General features: G+C 40.4%; 1 protein-coding gene across 4 annotated transcripts in view; it reads left to right on the top strand.

Annotated features, from left to right (window-relative positions):
• Nucleotides 1–7,965: 7,965 nt before the first annotated feature.
• pax2b (paired box 2b) overlaps nt 7,966–24,805 on the top strand; it is a 30,163-nt gene continuing 13,323 nt past the window's right edge. The window contains exons 1-6 of one of the 4 annotated variants that reach the window (XM_078279482.1): nt 7,966–8,534; nt 10,141–10,342; nt 10,899–11,096; nt 14,338–14,414; nt 14,524–14,643; nt 23,126–23,301. In XM_078279482.1, the coding sequence (XP_078135608.1) occupies nt 8,492–8,534; nt 10,141–10,342; nt 10,899–11,096; nt 14,338–14,414; nt 14,524–14,643; nt 23,126–23,301 (816 nt within the window). In that variant the 5' untranslated portion in view covers nt 7,966–8,491. The remainder of the gene's footprint in view (nt 8,535–10,140; nt 10,343–10,898; nt 11,097–14,337; nt 14,415–14,523; nt 14,644–23,125; nt 23,302–24,805) is intronic. The other 3 variants (XM_078279485.1, XM_078279483.1, XM_078279486.1) reach the window with 3 other exon arrangements.

Raw genomic sequence — 24,805 nt, forward strand, 5'->3', positions numbered from 1 at the left:
ATAGCATGGAAATCAATTGGCGGACTCTTGAAACTGGCTTGAGTTGTGTAATTCATCACTGTAAATGCTGTCAAGTCAAATATAATGCACTGAAGATTTTTTATACCATTTGGAAAATAAATGGAAATCAATGAAAACACCAAAATATTAAAAAGTCTAAATTATATGGAGAAATATGAAATACAGTGGTGGAAAGTAACCTTGCAAACAAGGTTGTGTGCTGAAGGCAAACACAAGGAGGATTGTGGGATACAAGACACCTCTAATTTGAGATTAAAGTTGAAGGTTGCTGTGGTTATTTATTGATGCCGCTGAGTGAAATGTGCCAATAGCTCGTCTATACATTGTAACTCTATTACACAGTGCATCATTAAACAAATCCATAAAACAGACAGGCAACCAGACCAAATTTTAATGACAAATGCGTTGATCTGAGATAAATATAAATACTGTGTAATTCAGCAAGGTTTCATGCCTGGTTAAGCATGTACATCTTTTGGCGGCCCACTAACTGATATTACTTCAGTGCAATATTTCAGAGCACATCAACATCCTGGTGAAATTAACTCTGATGTGTGAGCAGACCCAGGTCCGGCTATCCAAACTGTCTCGTGATTATATCGAGATAGATAGAGCAAGTCGTGCACAAAACTCCCCACAATCTACAAGCTGTCCTGGCAAATTTAAAGACGCCTCGGCAAAAAAAATGTTTGTGCTGCTGGAAAATAGGTAATAGATGCAAGAGTGTTTTTGGAGGCAGTTGGTTTTTCCTCTGTCTGATTACTAAATCCAGGGTTAATATACAGATGTAAATATGCTGCGTAGGAGCCCCCTCCTCCTCCTCTACAATCCCTCCCTCCCTCTTCTCTTCCATCTGGCAGACAATAGTTTAAAATTCTTAATCCATGAGCAACCATTGAACATTAGTGAATTGCAAATTACAGATGTTTTACTGTCTCTCCCTCTTCTTTTTTTCTGTTTTGATCTGTGCATCCCACTGTCACTCAGTGTCACGTACGCATCCCTCGCTCCTCTGCATTCATTAGACATCCTGTGCCATCATGGCACCATATGACACTGTCATCATTTGGTAATTAAACCTTTGCTCGTTTAAATATGAAAAGCTGGCAAGGGTGTGCTCATAAACAATGTTGCACAAACCAGATTTTCCAGACTAAATGAGAATCCAAGCAACATCATGCCAGAGATGGGGTTTTTTTTCTATCTTTACTTGGAGCAAAACAGAAATGAAAAACATTGGAAAAAGTTGTTCTTGAGCCAAACACATCAGACTGTCACACATTCAAATTCATATTAACAGTTACTTTATTTAAAGCACAAAACAATCCACTTTGGATTACAAACTCCAGCTTTGAGTCTAATGTGACGCCATAAAAGTATGTATTTGTATGGCCATAGGCACAGATTACAGCTCTCTCCTTTCAGTCCAGAAGTAAATAATGATAGTAAACCATTGGCTGACAACTTCCAATATGTGCACGATAACGTCATGATGGCAGAGGGATTTTTAAATTCTACACTAAAATGATAAACACAGCATATAACATCAATGTTGCACTTTCTATCCCCTAACACAGTTATGTGTTTGATCAAGTTGGACCACCAGACAATAAAATCTCCCCGGTGCCTGAGGACAAGCATCAACATCTCCCAGATTCTCATCTAAATTCACACTGGCCTCCATCACTGGAGATTTAGCCAAATGGCTTTCGAGAGGAGGAATGCCCGAACCATTACAAGCCAAACTACTGGCTTTTTATTACCACTAAACAATCTTCCTTGGAGCTGTCCTTTAGCATACCTCCAAGCTCGTCGCCATTGAGAAAGTGCGTGGGAGGAGGCCATTCAGTCACATTATGGCTTTCCATAGATCAAGGTCACAATTTTCATGATCATTACACCATGGAAGGTGACAGGAAGCATTTATAGAAGTGATCAGGAGCTTATGTGGGAGCTGCTCAGCCGTTGATTTCTGGGGAGAGGAATATATGTGTACACACAGCCTCACACACACCCACAGACACACAAACTAATCAGCAAATGTGCAGCTGACATTCCTCATATTATCATATCATCATTACAATGAAGATAACAAGCAAAGACAAAGAGGGAAAATGAAAGAAATCAACTTGTGTGTGGTAAAAAAAAAATACATTTGTGAGTTCAAAGCCTGCCACCAGGAGGTGACTGCTACATTATGCATTCACATGCCATAGGCTAACACATGTCAGCGGCCCACTGGACAGAAGCTCTGTTTCCCATATTGCTGACATGTGATTGGAAGCTGTTGGCTGTCTGGTTGGGACAGAGGCAGCTGGCGGGACACCTCCAAGCCGCCTCGGGCTGATCTCTGATTTGCACAGAGACACACACACATGCACTGAGAGAGACACACGCTCACTGAAGGATTCAGACGTGGGATCAGCTTCTCCCACGGTGATGAACCCAGGGCCTTATGGGAGAACTGGTGTCACTGCAAGAGAGGCTTCTCTGGTGGTTGTTGTAGGTGAAGGGGAAGGCAGAGATTTTTTTTTTTGTTTAGTGACTTGTTTGAGCATAACAAAATAGAAATATTAGGAAATTTCATAGTTGGATAACAGGATGAACTTTTGTAGAAAAAGTAAAGAAAAATCTCAAAATATTCCTGACTTCAGTTTCCAATGCCCTTAGAATTGTTACTGTAATGCCTCCCCAGTCTTTGTTAAGTTCCAACCAGAGGGGCACACATTTAACTATTCATGTGGAAAGTTTGATGGGGGGAAGAGAAGGGATTTAGCCCTTGTTCCCAGTACAATAAATGCAACACGGAGAATACTTTTGAAATTGACAAGATACAGTCCTATTTTTAATCCAGCACTGCAGGGCATATTTAACAATTACTTGCAAATCTGCATAATGAATGAGGAGCGAGTGTGTATTTTAAGTCTTTGGCGCTTTACTCCCCAACTTAGCGTGTTATTGCAGGGGAGATAGAAAGACAACGTGTGTGAAATATTCTGAATATTTATGGTAATTCAGATTCTTGATGAAACTAAGCAAAATAAAATGCTGAAATTAGCTTTTGTGCAGTAGATTTCAAAGCTTGTAATAATAACATTATATATAATAATACAATATGTAATGTTATTTTTTTGTAATTTGGCACTTCTTTCAAGCTTAAATGCAAATTAGATGTTAATTTTTCTTAATGATTTGTTGTACCTGAGGCATGGAACAGCTCAGAAACTCAACTGTCTGACTGCTTATGTGCTCAGGGTATGAAAAGTAATTTAACAAAGTGTTTTCTAATCAAAGTAATGTAACATGATCTCACTTGTATTTAGATGTTTAATACAATACAAAATCACTGATAACACTCAGTGTGTGTGTGTGTGTGTGTGTGTGTGTGTGTGTGTGTGTGTGTGTGTGTGTGTGTGTGTGTGTCAGATCATCAGCTGAACAACCAACATGCAGATATTATTATTATTATTATTATTATTATTAATTGGAGTTAAAACCAAACTGGATAATAGTTTGAAAGAGTGAGAGCAGCTCAAAGTCCTTCCTCTGTGTGTGTGTGTGTGTGTGTGTGTGTGTGTGTGTGTGTGTGTGTGCCCGCGCGTGTGTGTGTGTGTGTGTGTGTGTGTGTGTGTGTGTGTGTGTGTGTGTGTGTGTGTGTGTGTGTGTTTTATCATCTGAAATACGACCCTGACAGCTATAAACTTCCCCGTTGACTTTTACGTCTATTCTTAATTTTTGATGATTCCCATCAAAGACAGCACACGGTTAAATTGGCTGAATTAAACTGACGTTTTATTTATAAGTTCGCTTGAAAAATGTTTTTTGAATAGTATTAAATTGGCAATCGAACTACTAATAGAAGCAAATTAATGCTACTTTTGTTTGATATTCGCTCTTTACAAATGTAGGCCTATTTAAGCTTTTAAAATGTATTCTACAAACACAAACAACATTTTCAGTTAAAGGTTATCACATCCCTGAACTTAAGAAAGACCACTAAAAGTAAAAAAATAAATTAAAAAATAATGTATTGTTTATGCGTGAGCTACACTGGTCGATCATCTCAATTTCCCACAATCCCACGTGAACCATGTGAAAGTTGAAAATATATGTGTGGACTTTGTCTTCAAGGAGTTTTGGTCGACAAAAGCACCGTTTTGACATATGCATGTTATTCTATATTTATTTACAGAATATTTGTTTTAAAAAAAGATGTTTAGGTGCATTAAAGAGAGATGCAGCCTGACAACTGATAACAAACGATTGATAACAATAATGCCCACAATAATCCTGTAATAAAATATGAATTTGTACACATTACTCATAAGCCTATATACAAATCAGAAAATACAGAAGACTAGGAATATTACAGCGATTTTTCGTTATGGGATGCTGAAGAGGACCAGTGTGTGTGTGTGTGTGTGTGTGTGTGTGTGTGTGTGTGTGTGTGTGTGTGTGTGTGTGTGTGTGTGTGTGTGTGTGTGTGTGTGTGTTTGTGTGTGTCTGTGTGTGTCTGTGTGTTTAATCAATAGGCCACATTCTGAGGTTATAATGAGTTTATAACTCTGCAATATTAATATACAGTTACTGCATCGTAGATGCAAACGCTCAAATAGACCTAACTGACGCGATAAATGATACAAACAAAAAATATATTTTTTTTTTTGCTGTAGCATGTTCCTCCACAGAATAAATACGCAAATAAAAAGTAAATAAATAACAATGATAAGAAACATAGATCACATTCTAATTCTACATTTAAACGAGGGGATCAATGGAAAACAGTTGTAATGATCCAATTAATTACGGGCAAAATTAAAAGCAAGTGCAAAATCAATCTTTCACGGTGTCGAGGATGGAATCAAATTGATGCTCCATCTGTTCACGCCAGCAAAGATTTGTAGCCCGGGAGTATTTAGCTGCTCGCTGCTGGAGCACGTGGACACAGAGAGGACATCTAATATACAGTAACATTGTCAAGAGATGTTTGTTAGTGTTACAGGACTATCTGTAGGTGGAGGCTGCAGCTGAACTTCTGAAACCTCATCCTGTTCCATTCAAAGAAAGCACCTACTCATTTGCATGTATTTTAATTATTTTTAATGTATATTTTTGACACATTTAGTCAAATAAAGAGCCTGCAAAGATTATTATTATTATTAGTGATTTTATTTAAGCATGCAGAACTCTATATATTTGTTGACATTATTCTCAGATTTTCAGAATGTGCAAATAGTCAAAAATCAGCCTCGACGTCGCCACAAATTCATCCAAATCACCATAACTCTCCTGACAGAGCCCTCCCTTCAATCGAAAAGGATTAATATTCAACTTACAACCAGTGGTGTCAGCTCCCCTCTGCAGGGAAACTCAGATCGATTGGTGACGTTGGAATAACGCGAGACAACCAGCAGAGACTACACGGGAGGAGGAAGAAAAACAACAACATAAATGACACCTCTCCCACCTCGAGAAATAAAAGTTCTTTACCAGCACACAGACGCCTCCATCATCCTCAGTTGCCTGAAAGTGTGAGCTGATGTTAGGCGGGTGGAACTGCATGCTGGACCCTCGGTGCTGCTTCTTTCTTACCTCCTCCTCCTCCTCCTCCTCCTCCCCTCCATGCCACCTCTCCTCTCTGCACAGGCCATTAGGAAGCGGGGCAAAAGATAAATTGCTCTCTGTCAATACATAACACCTCTCCTAATGGGTGCACCCGGGCTCCAAAAACATTTTCCAAACTCTTGACATGCAATGGCATCGTCTTAAATACTGCAGTTATGTGTCAGAGTGGAAATGAGTCAGTCATTTTAGATTTCAGTTCTTTCAAAACAAACCTTAAGAAACGGATACATTTGGGCTGTTTTGTGGCTGCTGCGGTCAGGTGACTACAAGTATCACTATTTAATTATTAAAGGTAGAACTGCAAAAGAAAAGGTGATAATTGATTCAGCTTTTGTGTTGTTTAAATGTCTTTTTAGGAGCTCTCTGACCCCGTGTTGTAGCAGCTGAATGGAGCGGCCCCCCCTCCTAAAAAGAGAGGGGTTACAAGGCCCATCTGAGCCGTCAAACACACCGCACCGCACGTGCTGTTCAAACACAAACCAAACAAATCGTCAACAATGGTTCGGATATATGTTTAAAAAAAAACAATATCAGCATTTTGTTTGACCCCATCGCTCCTTCCCTCTGCTTAATTTTTGCACAGAGCTGATCAAATTGTGGGGAGCAGGAGGGCACGAGAGAGAAAACTGAGGGAGGGGGTGATGATGGTGGGGGTGAGGGTCTTATAGGGGGGAGAGGGAAAAAAAGAATGTAGCTTTAAGGGAAATGTGCAGCCGGGTGTGAAATTACAGCCTATAGTGCTACATATTGTACCAGAAGCTCACTCCAAAAACAGTAACAAAAAGAGAAATCATCCCCTAACCTGACCAGGAGGCAGAGCGCGAGATGTGGCCGTCTGCCCCTAAGAGATGCCCCCCCAACCCCACCTACCTACAAGAATATATATATACAAATATGTGGCGAGAGCGCACACATAAAAAAATAACAAGGAAAATTAGACAGTCACCTGAAATGAATGTTTTTTATTCTGAAATTGTATTATTATTATTATTATGATTTCATTATGGGTTTTATATTATTATTTTTTTCGTTGTCACTTCAGGCATGCAGAAATAAAAAATGAATGAATTGAAATTCGAGCAACATAAGATTTTAATTTATTAATTGTTAATATTTGTAGTGTATTTGTGTATTATTTTAAACTTTTTGCTTTTATTGCTATTGTGTTTCCCTTGTAAAACACGTTGTAACTTTGTTAAGGAAAAAGCTGCACAAATTGAGTGTATTATTGTATATTTATTTATTCTAATGCAGCTATTTATCTGGTGAATTAAACGGCGATATATATAAACACGTAAGAATAATTTGAGATTTTACAAATGTCTATGTAAAACGAAGCACTTTGACTTTCACATGACTCCATCATGCATTGTTTAGTTTAACTTCCCATGATGATAACTTCATACTGCAGCTGTGTTCCAAGTCGTATCTGCTGTTTAATTCTTTGCATCACCTTATATGGATCTATAGCGTATTGATTATTGTTTCAGAAGAATATTTTTGACCTCTCAGTTTGATCACAAGCACTCAAGTGCACCCCAAGTTTTACTTTTGGACTACTTTGACAGGGCCTTTAAATTTGAGAAACTAGGCTATACAGCGCCATCTACAGAAGCTAAGCGACACTGCTGCGTGCAGATCAGTTTCACCTCCAACCTCCAACCACCACCACTGTTCCCAGTTTGGACCACTGCAATCATCACACCATCAGCTGAATGTAAAAAGGTCAATACATCTGCATTAACATATATTAGCCACCAGTTTTAACATTGTATAGCCTAAAGCAAGAAATAAAGCTGTAAACAAATGATTTAGGCCTAATTGGGTTCCAAAGCGAACATAAAGACAGATGAGGAAACAAATGAAATAAAAAGATTAAATTCTAAGAAGGATCGAGCTAAATCCGGGTTGTGAGGGCACATAGATATACCTTGTATATTTCCAGAGACAGGCTGTTAGTCCGTGTGATAAAGTGAAAAAAAGATCAGAAAGATATACACAAATAAAAAATAAAAAAAGAATCTCTATTTCATTGATTCAAAACTTCCAGTTAGCGAGCATATAATTCACAGCTGTTATATCTAATAAACTGATATTTCTAACTCCAAATCCATTCCTTATTTATCTCCCTCCCCTTCCTGCCGGTGTGTCAGACCCAGGGACCTCCTCATTTGGACCCCCGTTTTTTTTTGTTTTTTCTTTGCGTTGGCGAATCACAAAGTGTTGGCATCTATTGCCTTTGTCATCCATATAAGCAAAAGGGGGGTCTGCAGAGGGGAGTGGGGGAGGGGGGGGAGGGAGGGGAGGTTTGCAGCTTTTAGAACCACAGACACACAGAGAGGCTTCATTCCCAGCCCAAAGACCCAGCCTAACGCATCCAGCGCTGAAGAGAAACCCGATGTGTGTGTGCGCATGTTTTCTCCGCCGGTTTGACGCGTGAATCAAGGCCACCAGGATTGAGGAGATACCGGGCCCTGCACGCTGGACCTCAACGTTTCATTTTCAAGAAAGCTGCTCGCTGGCATGCTGTGAGAATTACCTCTGCTCACCCAAGGCTTTTGCAAAACACCGATAAACTAAACACAGGTCGTATTACTGAAACAATCCTTCGGTCATGCTGCGCACCTGCCAGACCTCGGCTCCCGGACCGGACTGTTGAAGAAAAGACAGGCAACTTTTGGGGAAGAAGTTGCCATCAGATCGGTTGTTGAAGCAGGGGTGGAGGGGCAAACTAAGTCCCTCCATCGAGTAGGCTAGAAGCACCTTTTTTTCTTCACATTTTCATCCTTGATAGGAAGGCGAAACGGCGACTTCAGTTGATTATCTGTCTTTCCTTTGCTATCCAATGGATATTCACTGCAAAGCAGACCCCTTCACCGCGATGCACCGTAAGTAGCTCAACCCGAGTTTCTCTGCAGCTTTTACACGTATGCGGATAAAAAATAATAAGAATGTATAATTTCTACATTTTACAAAGGCCTGCAGCAGAGAGCATATAGCGAGTTGTATGTGCCAACAGCATTTTGGCGCATACAAGCAGGCTAATAAACTGACATGCGGGCAAACATGGAAACATAAGGATCAGTGGAGTAAATTGTCTCCTCATATCTTATGCGTGCACATTTCAGAAAATATTTTGCTTCAAAATTATTTAGAAATATAATAAATGACAACAATACTTCTGTGTACAAAGTAACGATGTGCAGGAATTAAACTTGTCATAGTAAACAAAGAACATGAGTTGGCAGGCACTTTGTAATTTACACGTGTATCACCCTCCAGCTTCCCGCGCAGTGTGTGTGTGTGTGTGTGTGTGTGTGTGTGTGTGTGTGTGTGTGTGTGTGTGCGTGTGTGTGTGTGTGTGTGTAGGCCTAATAAGTCAGTTACACATCTATTATTCAAATAATTCAAATGACATCTAGGTTTGTGACTCCAACTTAAGTCCACATACAGTGCTTGTAATTTGGTGAATGTGTGTAAATAATTGATGACCTCTTTGTTTACTAAATAATATGTAATATGAGTAATCAAAGCTCGTTCAATTATTTAAAATTACCGTGCAGGGAAAATGAGGGAGCTTGTAACTTAATAGCCATAACATGAGCCGTGGAGCTGCTAAGAAAACACGAGGTCTGTGTTTTGACTGTGACAAACTTTAAAGTAGCCTAGTCTAATAATTTCTTTCTTTTTTTTAATTGTTTTCAGAATTTAAATAGCAGTTATGACACAGACCGACATATTTATGGGTCAAGGCAGGTTGGACTTACTGTAATAATCTGCACAATAACAGTGTGACAGATGAACAATCATGTGTTCAGCACTTGAACCTTGTGTTTTATTTTATAATAAAAAATAGCCCTACAATAAAGACATTATTGTAGCTTCGTGATTTAAAAAAAGTTAAAGAGAAAATTGATTTAAACGGAAATAGGACATTTTAAGCTGCAATGTCCACTTTTGTTTCATTAAAAGAATATGTAGCCTATATTCATTATGGAAACTTGGTTTACAGTGTTGTGATGATCTACTCTTTGCTTTCTCCTAAATCACCAAAATATCCAAATCCTATTTTACCCATTCATTATTTGGAATAATAACTATATATTATTATTTGGTCAAATATTATTGTTTGGTCATTGTGCTGTATTTATAAAACAGAAAATGAAGGCGCCTCCATGATGGCAGTTAACAACTTTCAGATTCCATGCAATTCAAAAATAATAATATAGGCTATATGTTTTATATAAACAGGAATGTTTATGTGTAGCATTTGTGCAGCCTTAAAGGCTTCTTCATAATACCACGAATGCATGTAAATTCACCTGCTCCATATGAACAAGTAAAGGAAACTGTCCTTGTGTTATTTAACCTACTCCGTCATTTCTGTCTCCACTAGCTATTTCATTGCAAAGTAAACTCACCTGCGCCTTCCTGTCCATTACGACTTTATGTAATGTTACGGTTGTGTGTGTGCTGCTGTTGTATCCCACGTAGGGCACGGAGGTGTGAACCAGCTCGGCGGGGTGTTTGTGAACGGCAGACCCCTCCCGGACGTGGTGAGGCAGCGCATAGTGGAGCTGGCCCACCAGGGCGTCCGGCCCTGCGACATCTCCAGACAGCTGAGAGTCAGCCACGGCTGCGTCAGCAAGATCCTGGGCAGGTGGGTGAACACTCTCCGGACAAGCCCTGCAGCCAGGTACACTCTGCTGGGTGCGACGACGATGAATATATGCACGATGTATATACAGTGGTGGAGGTGGAGGAGAGAGCTCAACCTACAAAACTCACGCTACGTTTTTAATATCTTAAATAGGTTAAATTCTATTTTTAGTCGTCCTAAATTATAGATAAATAGCCTATTTTGAAGTTTACTAGAGTTCAGGTGGGCTTCTCCTCCATTTTTATATGTATATTGGTGTGTGTTGAAAGGATGCAATAGGGATTTTACGAAATGAAATCCTTGCCGTGCATTTATGCATGCGTTAATGCGTTTTTCTTGCATTTGTTTTTTAAAGCAAATATGTATTTGTTTTGAGACATCATGAATATTGCAAAACGACTCATAAAACCCTCAAGTTTGATGTACTGCTGAAAAGTTGGACTTTTGGAAACTTTCTTGTTAAAAAAGTAGTTCTCAGAAACAATAACTCTCCATGCTTGTAACATATCATTGCGTTTAAAATTAATTTAGGCAGAACTACGTCTTCAGTATTGCAAGCTATCATTGGGGAATACTATTGTTATTATTGCAGATACTACGAGACTGGCAGCATCAAACCAGGGGTGATTGGTGGCTCGAAACCTAAAGTGGCCACGCCAAAGGTGGTGGACAAAATCGCAGACTACAAGAGACAAAACCCAACCATGTTTGCTTGGGAGATCAGAGACAGACTGCTGGCAGAGGGCGTCTGCGACAACGACACTGTCCCCAGCGTCTCATCCATTAACAGGTAGGACATACAAATTAAAATATAACCGAAAGAAATAGATGCAAAATTTGAATTTTCAGGTTTTTTTTTCCTTTTGTAAATTGAGTTGGTTTAAACACCGGGGCTGCGGGATGTAAACACTTGTTTACTAATGTATTCACTAATGGATAAATCATGTATCACAGTGTATCTGTGCTAAGCGCACCACCCACAGCACAATATTGTTAGACCAACTTTGAGCTTCCCGGCACGCCGAGGCTGCCTGCGGTCTCAGAGGTGCAATTCAATCTTTCAGACCAAACTCCCTCAACAATCAGCAGTACATCCAGGACTGAGTGAATCTGTCGAGATGAAAACCGATCAATATTCGGTGACCAGATCCCGTGGCGCTATAAAGCAGGCCAATTTTCTTTAGCACATCTAATGTGCTGGAGTTGCTGCACAGACAGACAGAGAGAGAGAGAGAGAGAGAGAGAGAGAGAGAGAGAGAGAGAGAGAGAGAGAGAGAGAGAGAGAGACACTCATGGCTATGCAGGATTTTTTTTAAAGAAAACGCAATTAAGGGGAAACAGATTTGCTGTCATTTTTTTAAATATTGCATCACGTGAAAATAAGGTGATAAATAAAAAATAAAAACATATTGTAGCAAAAACAAAAAAAACCTTAAAAACCACTTCCTGTTTACAAATAAGGCTCCTGATTTAAATCCTAGCATTACAATTCGAGCTGATCTGTTGCTGTAGCCTAATTATTATTGACGTAACATTATGGCAATGCATAAAAGTGCAGCATCAATTTTGCCTTGATTGTGGCTTTAAAACGTGACTATGACAAACGATCTGGAAAAATACCCATATTTAACATTTCAAGAATCATTATTTATGCCACAAATCTTCAGTTTCCTTGACGAAATTCTTTAGCACCACCACAGTCATAGAGTGGCAGATACAGGAGGACCCAGGACACCCCACCCTCAACCCTTCTCACCCCCACCAGAGATCCCTGGTGATGAACTTTGGTTAAGAGGCACTGTTCCATAGAGCCAGCATCAGCATTACATTTTAATGAGCTGATGGGAGAGCATGGACAGCTCCACACAAGACATCTTTTAAATAGAGAAAAGGTTGAAGAAAATTCATTTCATGCTTCGTGGCTGCTTAAAAAGCCCCATTTAAGGAGGCTCAGACACATGTATGTGATAAATTCAAAATGTACATTAATATCATTAAAAGAGCTCTATAAAGTTTTTTTCAATTCCAATTAAAGCTTTCTATTTTGGACCCGAGGGGGGGGGGGGGGTCTTTATGTGTCTTTGTTTATGTGGGAAATTAAATTGTGAATACAAAGAACTGTAATTCTATCAGCCAAATATGAGAGCTACTTTGAATTTCTATTAAGGCTTAATGCTGAATATTTTCTTCTTTTTTCGAAGCAGAGGATTTCAATGACTTGCTCTGTGCCACACACACACACACACACACACACACACACACACACACACAATGGAGCACAAACACACAAATGAAACACATTTGTTTTGATTTAGCTGGAGGTTAATATTTCAATACATTTCAATGAATTTCTGAAGGAGCAGTCCGCAAAAAAAAAAATCTATGAAAACATCCTTAGTGCTTCAATCACTACAGCAGACTTTGCTCCAGATCATCTAATGCTACTTCAAGTTGTCTGAAAATCCCTAGAAAAAGCATCTTAAAATGTCAAAGACAAGTTTTAACTCCAGGTGTTAAAACAGGGGTTTCCCCAGTTAAGACAATTCACAAGAAAAATAAAATGAAAGACTGGAGCCAAAGTCTTTTCCACTTGAGTGATTCAGTCGTGGGTTTCTGTGGCAGACAGTCTGACCTCAGGACTGTTGACAAAAGAGGATGCTCTATTTAAACACCTTTCGCCTGCATGCATTATTAAATGCTACACAGATAGTGTTGTACTACGAGTCAGGGCCACCACAACCAACAAGTAACGCTACCCTGTTGGTAGACATTTAAACCCCAAAAAAAAAAAGATCCTCAATGGCGCTCGATATTATTGATTCAGAAGGAAAGCAATTTTAATATTTCTTCAGGGGATTTTCAGCAACAGCCAGGTCATTAATTCATTCTCCCAAATTGCTTATTCAATATCAAGAACATGGATACCAAATAAAGTCTTTGAATTTATGTAGCACACACAAGTCAAGGGGTCGAATAACTGTTATGGGGAGAAGTGAAAAAAATTAAAACGTCAATATGCGCTCTCTGGAAAAGCTTGTTGTTAGGTAGCTTTGCCTCCAAGGGGAGTTTTCTTTCTTTTCTTTTTTTAATTTGTGACAGTGTTGTATTTATTCCTCTGAAGCCTTCTGGCACCTACAGTAACATCAATATCCAAATCAGCTGATGCATTTCTGAATAATGTGGAGAAAATATATAGTATTTCGGTTCAAAATTGTTATCTGTGGAGCTTTATCTGAGCGGGTGAATATTTCCATTCTGAAATTAAATATGCAAAGGAATTAGGAATTCAATCTTGAATTGTGCAAAGAAATTAACCCTTAAAGGCTCCATAGTCCTTGCCCAACCTTTTCTCTTTGTGCTTTAACATATCTCACGTGGCATACATGATAAATAGTCTTAAAGTTTACAAATTATTGTGACAGCTCCCATTCTCCCCAAGTGCCATTCAGATTAAAGGAATCTAATGCTGGCGTAAGCTTGTGCAAGGCAATAAGGAACTATTGCTTTCCTGTCACATATAATTTATAGCTTTCTATTTGCATCTGTTTGCCTGTGTGACTAATCCCCAACTTTTTCTCCCAAAGCCCCGATCAATACAACCTCATCCGCATTGGCACATGGGGGCCGCTGGTTCTACAGAGATGTTTGATCTGGGAAGCAAAGGGCTACTATAGGGCTGCGTTCAGCCCCAGTGAAACCCCCTCCACAGTGGGGGAGAGGGAGCGAGGGGGGAGAGAGCTGATTAGTGTGGGCCAGGTAGAGTCAGTGAAGCTGATCATTGAGGTGAATTGATGTGATTTCATGCTTTGTTTGCAATATCACTCAGACCAAAAGTGCAATGAAGACTTTTCTCCAGACCTCACCTTTAAGGTAGAACCACTGATCCCTTCTTGCGTATGAGTTACGTTTGATATCTTAATCACACAATATCTCCATAGTAGCTGCTGTGAGGGGCAGTTTAGAAATCTCCAGGCAGGAAAGTCGGTTATAGAAAATCAGCAGTGACATCTGCTTTTCCCTTTGTTCCCCAGGATCATCCGTACAAAAGTCCAGCAGCCTTTCCATCCATCTCCTGATGGGTCATCCTTGACACCAGGCCATACTATAGGTAATACTGCAGCTCACAGCATCAGCTTCAGCAGGGGCATCATTTGGCATCACAGCACGTATTGTACTGTAACATGCATGTATTCATTTTTTGTGTCATTTTTTCCCAGTACCAAGCACGGCCTCTCCGCCTGTAACCAGCGCCTCCAACGACCCTGCAGGATCCTACTCCATCAATGGGATTCTGGGAATTCCACGATCCAACGGTGAAAAGAGGAAAAGAGATGAAGGTAAGAGATTTTTTCTGTCTTGAGGAGAGAGAAAAAAAAACATAATCTCAGCTCAGGATTAACATGCAGAAAATATATAAAATCCTACAAAAAAAAGCTACAAAATTGAATAGATTTCTGTACAGCGTTATGCTATAAAACCCACTTTGCTGAACTTGCAATTACAGTATTAAAACCTGCTTCAGTTCCAGTAGATGACCCTTATAAAACACCTATGTCTGAACTCTGTTACACCGCTGTGTCAATCTGCCAAAGAGTCTTTTGATTTGAAGACACGACCTCCACTGTTGTCTCCTGCAATTAATCTTTATGGAAGTGATTAAAGGGCTTTAGATAATTACATGTCAAGATGATGTAGCCAACCACCCAGGTCAGTCAAGAAAGCCGCTGTAGCTCTGTGGAGGGCTTTTTTTTTCTTCTCCCTTTAACAAAAGTGGCTCCACTTCTGCTGCTGAAGTAGTAGTTTAGTGGATATAAGGGGGCTTGAGGCGATATAGATTATTGGTTCTGTAAGCAATAGGCTTCCTTAATGTCACTACATATGTCTGATGAGAATAGCTAAACAGATGCACTCATGGTACAAAGCATGTATAGGTATGGAGGGATGATGTGGCTGCTGAAAAGGGGCAGTTATCTCAAACAGGGTGGGGAATAAGTGCCTTATTTCTGCAGTGCTCTGGAATGAGAGCTAATCAGAGCACGGAAGCAGTTTACATAGCGTCTTCTTTGTTATGGCGTTTGTTGAGAAGCACGGGGGTTTGCGGGATATTGAGTGGAATTGATGTTTTATGTGCGTGCAGGGAGGGAGGGATGACTAATGACCTGTCAGAGGTAGATTTCCTGGCAAAGATATAAAAACCAGCATGATGTGGACATGGCAAATGACATAATCAAGTCTTTCCCTGTAAGAGATGCAATCGCGGAGGCATAATGCAAACGTCTGGTATTTTCAAGGGTTCATTTTCTGTCGTTCGAGGACCTCTCGTATTAGCCAGGGTGTAATGTCTAGTCCCTGAATGATAGAATGCACACATTTCTATGCAGATTGCTACTGAAGGGCAAAGAGGTATTAAAGGGCATGGAGAGGAATAAGGTATGTGTGTGTGAGGAGGAGAGCTGGCCTGTTTTGTGGAGGTCTTCCAGGTGACAGCGCCATGTTTCTATGGCTATTCAGTCTCAAATGATTCCCCTGATGTGCTGCCATTTCTGTGATTTAGGTGCTCGGCCAGCATTACGGTGAAAGAGAAGAAAGCTGTGTGGGCGTGTGTGTGAGGATGTGTGCGCTTGTGTGTGTGTGTGTGTGTTTGCATCAGGGTAGGACTTGTACTGAGGGTGACGGAGGGAGCTGTGGTTCTTATATACTCTCTCAACAGCCAGCTGGTGCCTACCTGGAACCACAGGGTCAGGGATACTTTATCTTTCCAAAACATAAACCCCAGGGCTTGGCCGCACACACACGGTTGCAAAAGCAATGTCTCGCCTCGAGCCACAGTTTGTGAGAATAGTATATTACATACGATGTTACCCTGTAGACACTATTGTCCTGTTGCTGTCTTCTCTTAAAGTGCACCTTACCCCACCAAAATAAACTAATGAATTTCAAGATTTTGCAGCTGGTAGGCTAAAGTGTGCTTAAAAAAAAAAAAGGGGTGTCGATGTCATTCAGGACTCTTTTATGTCCTCAGTATTTTGGATGTGAGGTTGTTGCAACCGTGAGTAACTTCAATTTTGGTGGAAATTTTGGGATGCATTGTTGAAAGAAAATCATCACAGATGCCATATTTTGCCATAATTGCCATCAACTGTTTTAAGGGGTCTTCTTTCTTTGCTTCCATTCATGCATTTGTTTTGTAACATTTACATTGAAAACCCATCACATTCAGTCACACAAGAAATATGTCTGGAAATGATCAAATGCTATAACCATTAGCCTACTGTTAGTCTTTTTTTCTAACCAAACAAGGCAATTGATTTCCAAGAATCTACAGACAAACCTTAGTATTGGGAAAATCCTGGCTCTGAAATCAAACAAATAGAAGTGAGAAGCATGTGTGTGTTGCCATTGTGGTGTTTTATAGTCATTTAGGTTAAAGCAGTGTTTTTTTAAAGTGCTCATATTATGCTCATGTTCAGGTTTATAATTGTATTTAGAGGTTATATCAGAATAGGTTTACATGGTTACATTGTTTTTAAAACACCATATTTTTGTTGTACTGCACATTGCTGCAGCTCCTCTTTTCACCCTGTGTGTTGCGCTCTCTGTTTTAGCTACCAAGTGAGGCATCACACTTCTATTCCATCTTTGTTGTGAGTCGCACATGCGCAGCAGCTAGGTGAGCATTATAACGTGTGTTACAAAGTGACGCACGTTTGTCACGGAAGTAAAGGCTGGACTACAATAGAGCTGTTTGGAGCAGTTTGTGAACAGTGTTTTCTGTTAGAGATGGTAAATCCCTTTGGGGTGGACTTTGGGCTTTTTCACTTTGTAAACCTATAAACGTGCACAAAAAAAAGATATATAACACAATAAAAGAAAGGGGTAAAGCCAAAAAGCATAATATGAGCACTTTAAGTCAAGGTCTATGTTTCAGCGTTGCCTTGTTTGCTATTCAGACGTATTTTGCTTCCCTCAGTAGGCAGTAGTCTATAGTCAGTTAATGCTTGGATTAAATTTCCTCACAGCACAGTAGCTTGCCTGAGCCCTATTTAACTTGGTAAGCCCCATAATGATTGTGGCACAAACAGTCATTATCAAGGGTTGAAAACATGAAAAAAATGAGCGAAGGAAAGGAGGGGAAGGGTTACAGAAGAGAGAGCGGTGTGCTGAAATGGATTGGCTGTGTAGCCCAGAGTATTTGTTTTAGGCAGTAGTTGTGGCTCTCTGCCAAGAAGGCAGACAGCTCCTAAGTTTCCAAGTCAGCAGTGCCCTTAAAAAAAGGCCCCCCATTACAGGAGGGATGTAGAGATAATGTAGTGTGACACACGTTATGTACACTGGGTCTCGGCAAGAGGAGCTTCAGGGACACAGGTGTCATAAGACCCATTAATCTGCTATTGTCACGTGTTATTGCAAATTAAAAGTAGCATGTTACACTTGGCAGCCATTGTTGCAGACGGACAGAGTTGGGGAGAGCGAGAGAGAGAGAGACCCCTGGAGATGGTGTCTTTGGTGACCAAGGCTGTCCGCACCTTTTACAAAGTGACATATATTAGAATTTGCAATTCTGCAGAGAAAAGCTATTACCTCACAGATTAACATCCAAGTACCTCACATCCCAACTCCTCCACCCCCACTACTTCTGACACTGAAAAGACAAAAGGAGAAACTGCTTCTCTCAGGGTCAAATAAAAATCTGCCATACAGTGTCTTATGTTAAAGTACAACTCTGCTTTCATGGATGTTTTTGTTCACCTTCTTGTTATTAGTGAGCGTTTGAGTGAGCTGAATTGACCCGAGCAGACAGCTTGGAGGTCTGTTGAGAACATGCAGCGTCCGTGAAGTGTGTCCGGTTTTTAAAGTCATATCACAAGTCCTTTCAGAGCGGATTGAACAATCAGACCTGTAGATGATTCTTAATTTCAGCCATTCTGGTCGCTTTCTTGCTTTGAGTCGGGCTTTCTTCTTGATTTATGAGAGAAATACAGAGAGAGAAATATCATGATAAGATGATCATCATATATTTCAAAAGCCAACAACAATAGCCAGTGGCAGTCAGAATGGATGTGATTCTGTGCTTCAGTAGCTGTTGAATTAATTATTTCTCATCTCTGAGCGTCATGAGGACTGAACCGATGTGTGTGGATGGAGATGAGTGATGGAGCGGGCCGCTGTCACACCCTGCTTTGTGTATCAGCATCTGTTATAGGGGGAGAGGAAGAATCAACACAGGAACTCAGAGCGCAACAAAATGTCAGCATCTATGTGCAACCTCCACATTAGATTAATAAAGCCTTTAAAAGCTTAGGAACATCAACACAGTGATGGCCGTCAGTAAGCAATGTTCCGAAATGTTCCCCTCTGAGTATTATGCGGGATCAGACGCTGCAAATAAGAAATATCTTAATTAGTTTAATTCATTGTTTGGCCTATTAAATGTCAGAAAATGTGAATACCACTTCTAATTTCTTGGTTTTGTTTGACCAACACCCATAAACCGTCAAACATTACAATTTACAATTAAATACAACTGAAATTATCACATTTAACAAGCTGCAAACGGAGAACGTTTGGGCATTTTTAAATTGATCGATTATCAAAAATGCTGTTGGTTATTTTTCATCAATTTACCATCCAATCCCTTTCAACACTAATCACAGATCTTTGGTGATGCAGAACAAACGTATCACAGTATTTCATTTATGTTTACATAATCAAAACATTTAATTAGAGAAAACAAAATGCAGCTGAGTTCATCCAATTTGTTTTAATTTGATTTCATTTAACCGAGAATTGAATCAGGCGGGAAATTATAACGGTGTATTATTGTGACATACATAACAATGTGTTAAGGGAACGAGAGTGTATGTATGTTGACATGTTATTTAAACAAGGAGCAGACTGAGACGGGGAGGGGTGGGGGGGGGTAAGCTCATTCATTTGAGGGTGGCTTTCATGACCTCAAGGTGCCAGCTCACCTCCCCGTGCCTCAACAGGAATTTAGAAACTCTATTTTATAGCATGAAAAACTTTACATTTTTATTCTGAAATCATTCTGTTCCTCTATTAAAGTCAGACTATTATTAAAGCTATACTATCCATACTCAACCTGCTCTTCAATCATGATAATGATTCTGTTTTCGTTTGGCGGGCAGTCAGACTCAGACTCCAAGTCCCAGAGTTGCTTTGGCTAAAGCCTCCTGCTAGGGGTTGTGACCTCTGGGTGCCAAACCCGCAGAGAGGAGTCTGCTTTATAGAGCCGGTTATCTGATCTGATAGAGGCTGCTCCCTCGTTACCGGAGTGTTAATACAGACCGATGTCAAGATGAATACTCAACTCCAGCGATGATCAATAAACGACCATGGAGCGGGACAAGCGTGTAACGCACCGACAAAGCCACTGTGGTCAAAGATTAGTATCACCGCCGCTGCATAATGGGCAGAATTCAAAATGTCCAAATGCTGACTCTGACTTCTTGTAGTGACGAGAAGTGCTTATAGATATCTAACAGCACCTGAAAACTTTTTCAAATTGTAAATATTTCTATTTAACATAGAACAACATTTAAGCAAAAAATCAAAGTGAAAGTTGGAAAAAAAAACATAATTAGGTACAAATGAATAAGAATGTAATGCCCAAAAACTAATCTGCTTTATCAGGTCTGTTGTTTATTATTGAATTCTGATTTGTGCATGAAAATACCATAGCAACAGGTTTTTCTGCCAAGTTCGAGCAGAATCATCAGAGTCATGAAATAACCAGTATTCTTCTGAATATGGAAAAAAAAACATTGTTTTTTTATGTGTTAATGTAAGAAAATGACAACAAGTCCTTCAAATTGAAGGAAAAAGTACGCTGTTTGGAACTACATAGAAGCGTTTTCGGAAGACAAATGGGAAAGGAAGGAAAAGAAAAGAGCATGGTTTGGGTTCAATTGAGTACTTGGTTAAGGTTACTATGGTAGTCATGGTTGAAAGACACAAACGTTGACTGTCGGACGAAAACGGAAACAGTTGACTCGTTTTGTTGACACTACGTGGCTCTATAATAACATCACTACTTCCTCCTTTGCTCCCGACAGAGAAAAGAGTCATAACTTCTACACGTTTTTTTGGGCGACTGATGCTATGGCTTTGAAAATGATTAATGATAATTCACTTGATTTATGCTTGACGTAGCGTACGGCAACATAAACTTTCTAATTGTCACCAGATTCAGCGTCATTACCAAAACACATGTTGTTTCTGATTTGTCAGCTGGGAGTAAGTAGCTGGGAGGGAAGATGGGACTGTCCTCAGTCTGAGTGGGAGGACGAGTATGTAGGTTGACCCAGGATGGTTTGTCTTGTGTGTGGGAAGTGTATTCCACAGTGGTGAATGAAAAATATGGTGGTGGTGGTGGGGAGGGGGTATTGATTAGGTGTTGTGGCTTGGGCCGGCTGATGGAAAGTAATTAATGACTCTATTTGCTTTGGTAGCAAAGAGAACAATGGAGTTTGATAAAGTGACAAGCACCAGCTATAGTCGGTGAGGGCCTGAAAAAACATGCTGAATATTCACCTGAATGGACCAAATGTGTTTTTATTTAAATGTAGCAAGGAAAAGTTTAACCTATTTGCTTTCTTCCAAAGAGTTGGATGAGTCATTTCTGTGAATTAAATATTAAGCTACAGTCAGGAGACGGCTAGTTTAGCTTAGCTTAGCATAAACTAGAAGCTGGGGGGGAAAGTGAGCTTTAGAGGTGCTGGAAGGAATATGCAGAGAGCCAGGCTAGCTGTCTCACCCTGTTTCCAGTCTTAATGCTAAGCTAAGCATCTCCTGACCGCCGCTTCATATCTGACAAACATGATTGGTATTGATCTTCTCATCAAACTCAAGAAAGCAAATACGTGTATCTCCCAAAATGTCAAACTTTTTTTTTTTTTTTTTACATTCTAATGAACCCACCAGTGTCCATTTTATGAAGAATAAAAACCTATTTAAGCTAGATGAAGTTTTGAGATAACATGGTGGATTTTTAAAAAGTTAAGGAGCAACCAGCTCCGACAAAATGTAAGAGTTAATTGGTTTTCACTGGAGAGTGAAATACTTTCATACAGTGTGGAAAATGTTTGGGTTTCAACCCCCATATATATAGAGACATAAGAGGAAATGTTGAGGTAAAATCAAGCGTTTCACAAGCTTAACGACATTACAGATGACACTGTGAGGGGGAAATGATTGTGATGCACCGATCCAACTTTTCTCTCCCAATACTGATACCTCAACTCAGTGTATCTCTCGATAGCAGACCAGTGATCTCTTTTTCCCATATTTAAGACATGTTTACCTCACCTGTTTATATTACCTTTATACCCTTATGTAAGGTACCATGAGGACAGGAATTACTGTGCCACTAAAAACTGATTCGGCAACTCGCTATGACTGAATGAAATGATAGCAAAAGCCTTTGATTTTTATAATGAAATCTGTCACATCGTGGCCAAAACCCAGTCGACCTAATGAGATCAGTATCGGCACCGATAACGATCCAACATACTGTATCACATCGGTGCATCGCTTGTAAATAAGTCCTACATTCATCTGTGCAGTGAAAATAGAATAGTTAACAAGATATTGTTAGCAAACTCGTGATATTTATTGCTTGACATTTTCGCAGCCATCAGCACAATTCCAGGTTACACACACACACACACGCACACACACACACACACACACTCCCACTCTCTTTTATAGCTCAGAGTCGGGTTCATCCTCTGGCCTCTGCCGGTAAAAAAAAGGTCAAGCAGCAGAATAGAATGGCAATAACCCTCCCAAATGGTACTATCACACAGACATGATTGATCAATTGAATTCCATGGCAGAGAAAAATGTGGGATTAAGTAGAGTATTATACGCACAATGAGGTGAGGCATGATGTTCATTTCAAGTTCATTTCAGCTCCCTCTTGCCACCAGATCAGGCAATCAATAGGGGCCTTGCATATCATATATCACCACTCTCCCACTGAGGGGAGAACATAATCTGCCACAAATTTAGAATGACAGATTTGTAAGGGAGCTGAAGCTTTCTGGATCCAGGGAGGAGACACAGCCACTGCAGCCAGGATACGTGGGGGGGGGGGGGTGATGATGGAGGGAGGAAAAAGGGAGAGGGAAGGAGGTATGGTAGGTTGGTCTGTAAAGGCTTTAAAGCGTCGCACACAAGTGACAACGGGAAAAGCTAAGGCATCCTTCTCCCAACTGCCGGCTAATCAGGTCAGGAGTCAGGAGAAAATTCCTGTGTTTGGAGAGCAGGATGATTGAACCAGACTGCACGATTTTATTCAGCCTCTTGTCCTCCGCCGCTGTTTCCAAATGAAACCACCACACTCGCAGAAAATGAAAGCAGTATTGAATTGTGAAAGGGAAATTGTGTTAAAAAAAAAAACTGCTCTTGATTTCAGCGAGCACCAAGAGGGTTTTGGCGAGGAAAGGAGGGGGAAAAAGGCACTATAATGGGCTAGCTCCTGCTTTCATTAATATACATGCTTGCCACAACATGTATATATTTGCAAGTGATGGTAATCCATCAATTACTAGAGGGCTTTCAGATCATGATGGTGTTACTACTGTGGCGGGGGGTGGGGGGTGTAGGGATGTAGCCAGTGGCTCACTACAGCCATTAAGGAGTGGGAAAACCTGCACTCCATCCCTTTCTGTCCTCCTCAGATCCCCCACAGTAGGTGGTGCAGAAAATACATGAGGAGAATATAAAGTGCATAGCTTGAAGTAAAGGCCAGCTTCCCGGGGTCAGTGTCTCGATTGTTGCTCTTTCTTCTTGTAGATGGTTCAGATGGTTCTGGCCCAAACAGTGATTCTCAGGGTAGTGTGGAGAGTTTACGGAAACACCTTAGGGCAGATGCCTTCACCCAGCAGCAGCTGGAAGCTCTGGACCGGGTCTTTGAACGCCCCTCGTACCCTGACGTCTTCCCCACATCGGAGCACATCAAACCTGAACAGGTTAGTAGCACTGCAACTCACCACTTCTGCTCTTTCTCCACATACTGTACAAGTAAATACACCCAAAGTGTGCATGCGATGCTGATTCAAGCTCAAAAAGAAAAACACCTTTGTCACAAATATTCCCAAACCTATACCTAGAAAGCTAATTAAACAAACGTCTGAGGTGTCCAAGCACTGGATTACAACCCAGCATGTATAATGCTGGAGGGATCACCAGGAAAACTCCCACACATTATTGATTTTCTGATGAAAAACACATTCCCTGTATCCCCTATAATTGAGAATAACAGTAAGGCAACATGAAATTAATCAATACCGAGATTTTTCTTCCATTTTTGCTGTGTTATTCAATGGCTGCTTCTTGCCTTTGTTGTTCATTTTCCATTTCAGTGTCATATTTTGATGTTTAATGACTGATGCAGTCTCGAAGGCTGCCTTTATTGTAACATGTATTCATGAAATGGATGTATGAAAATGTGTAGTATTCCTGCTCCTTCCTTCTGATATTTGAGCCACACTGGCCATCCATCCTCATTTCAAAAATTAAGAGGCATTTGGGGACCAGCCACCCCCCACGCCAGAACGACAGCAAGAAACCACCGCTTATTAAAAGCTCTGGGCTTATTACAATGGATAACCTTTATTTACTTTCATTATACTATTAAACAACAAGAGACTATTAATTTTTCCCACCGAACTACAAATCGGACCCATAAAGCAAAAGCACTCGCCTAATTGAGTTCATTTTAATTTCTCTCCAATCGGGGCGAATTACGCAGGTGATAAATCAGTGGGACAGGCCTCACCTCCAGAAGAGGGCCTAATTTGCAGCTAATTACAAAACTGATTTCTACTGGAAGATCAATACCAAAACGAATTGGAAATGACTTGCAATCACAAAGAACGTCAGGGAGAGTATTAAAAGGCAGAGGGAAAAGGGTAAGACTAAAAAAGAGGGCAAGTAAAGAAAAAAGAAAAAAGGAGGCCAGGAACAGTCTAGAAAAATCAGGTTTAATTTAATGCAGTATTAATCAGAGCACTTTCCCTTTCATGGGTGCCTCATGTTTTTTTTTTTTTTTGTGGCCCTATTAGCCAGTGTCTGGGTTCTGTAGCGAGACATTAAAAACCCATTCTGGAGATGCAAAACTCAATGGATTCACCCCTCCCACACTTCTGCTAGCCATTTGGTCATCCCTTTCAGACCTATCTTTTCAGTTTTCCCCCTTCTGCCCTTTATCTGCATGATAAAACGTCTGTTTGGCGTCTGAAGCCTCCGAGAATAGAGGAAAACATCCGACATTGTGCCAGTGAACAGTTGTAGCAGACAATTAGAGTTTGTCTGTGATAGTGGCAGACAAGAGTGGGGTCACGGGCGTCCCCCTGTGGGAGCGCAGCCCACTGAGCCACTCAGGCTCACACTGGGCTTTGGACAAACATTGTCAACACTCAGACTCCGGAAGTCTCATCTCATTAAAAGAACCTGCTAACATCTGCCATGAGT

This window comes from Sander vitreus, chromosome 21 (assembly GCF_031162955.1).
Source record: "Sander vitreus isolate 19-12246 chromosome 21, sanVit1, whole genome shotgun sequence".
In the NCBI taxonomy this organism is placed as follows: Eukaryota; Metazoa; Chordata; class Actinopteri; order Perciformes; family Percidae; genus Sander; species Sander vitreus.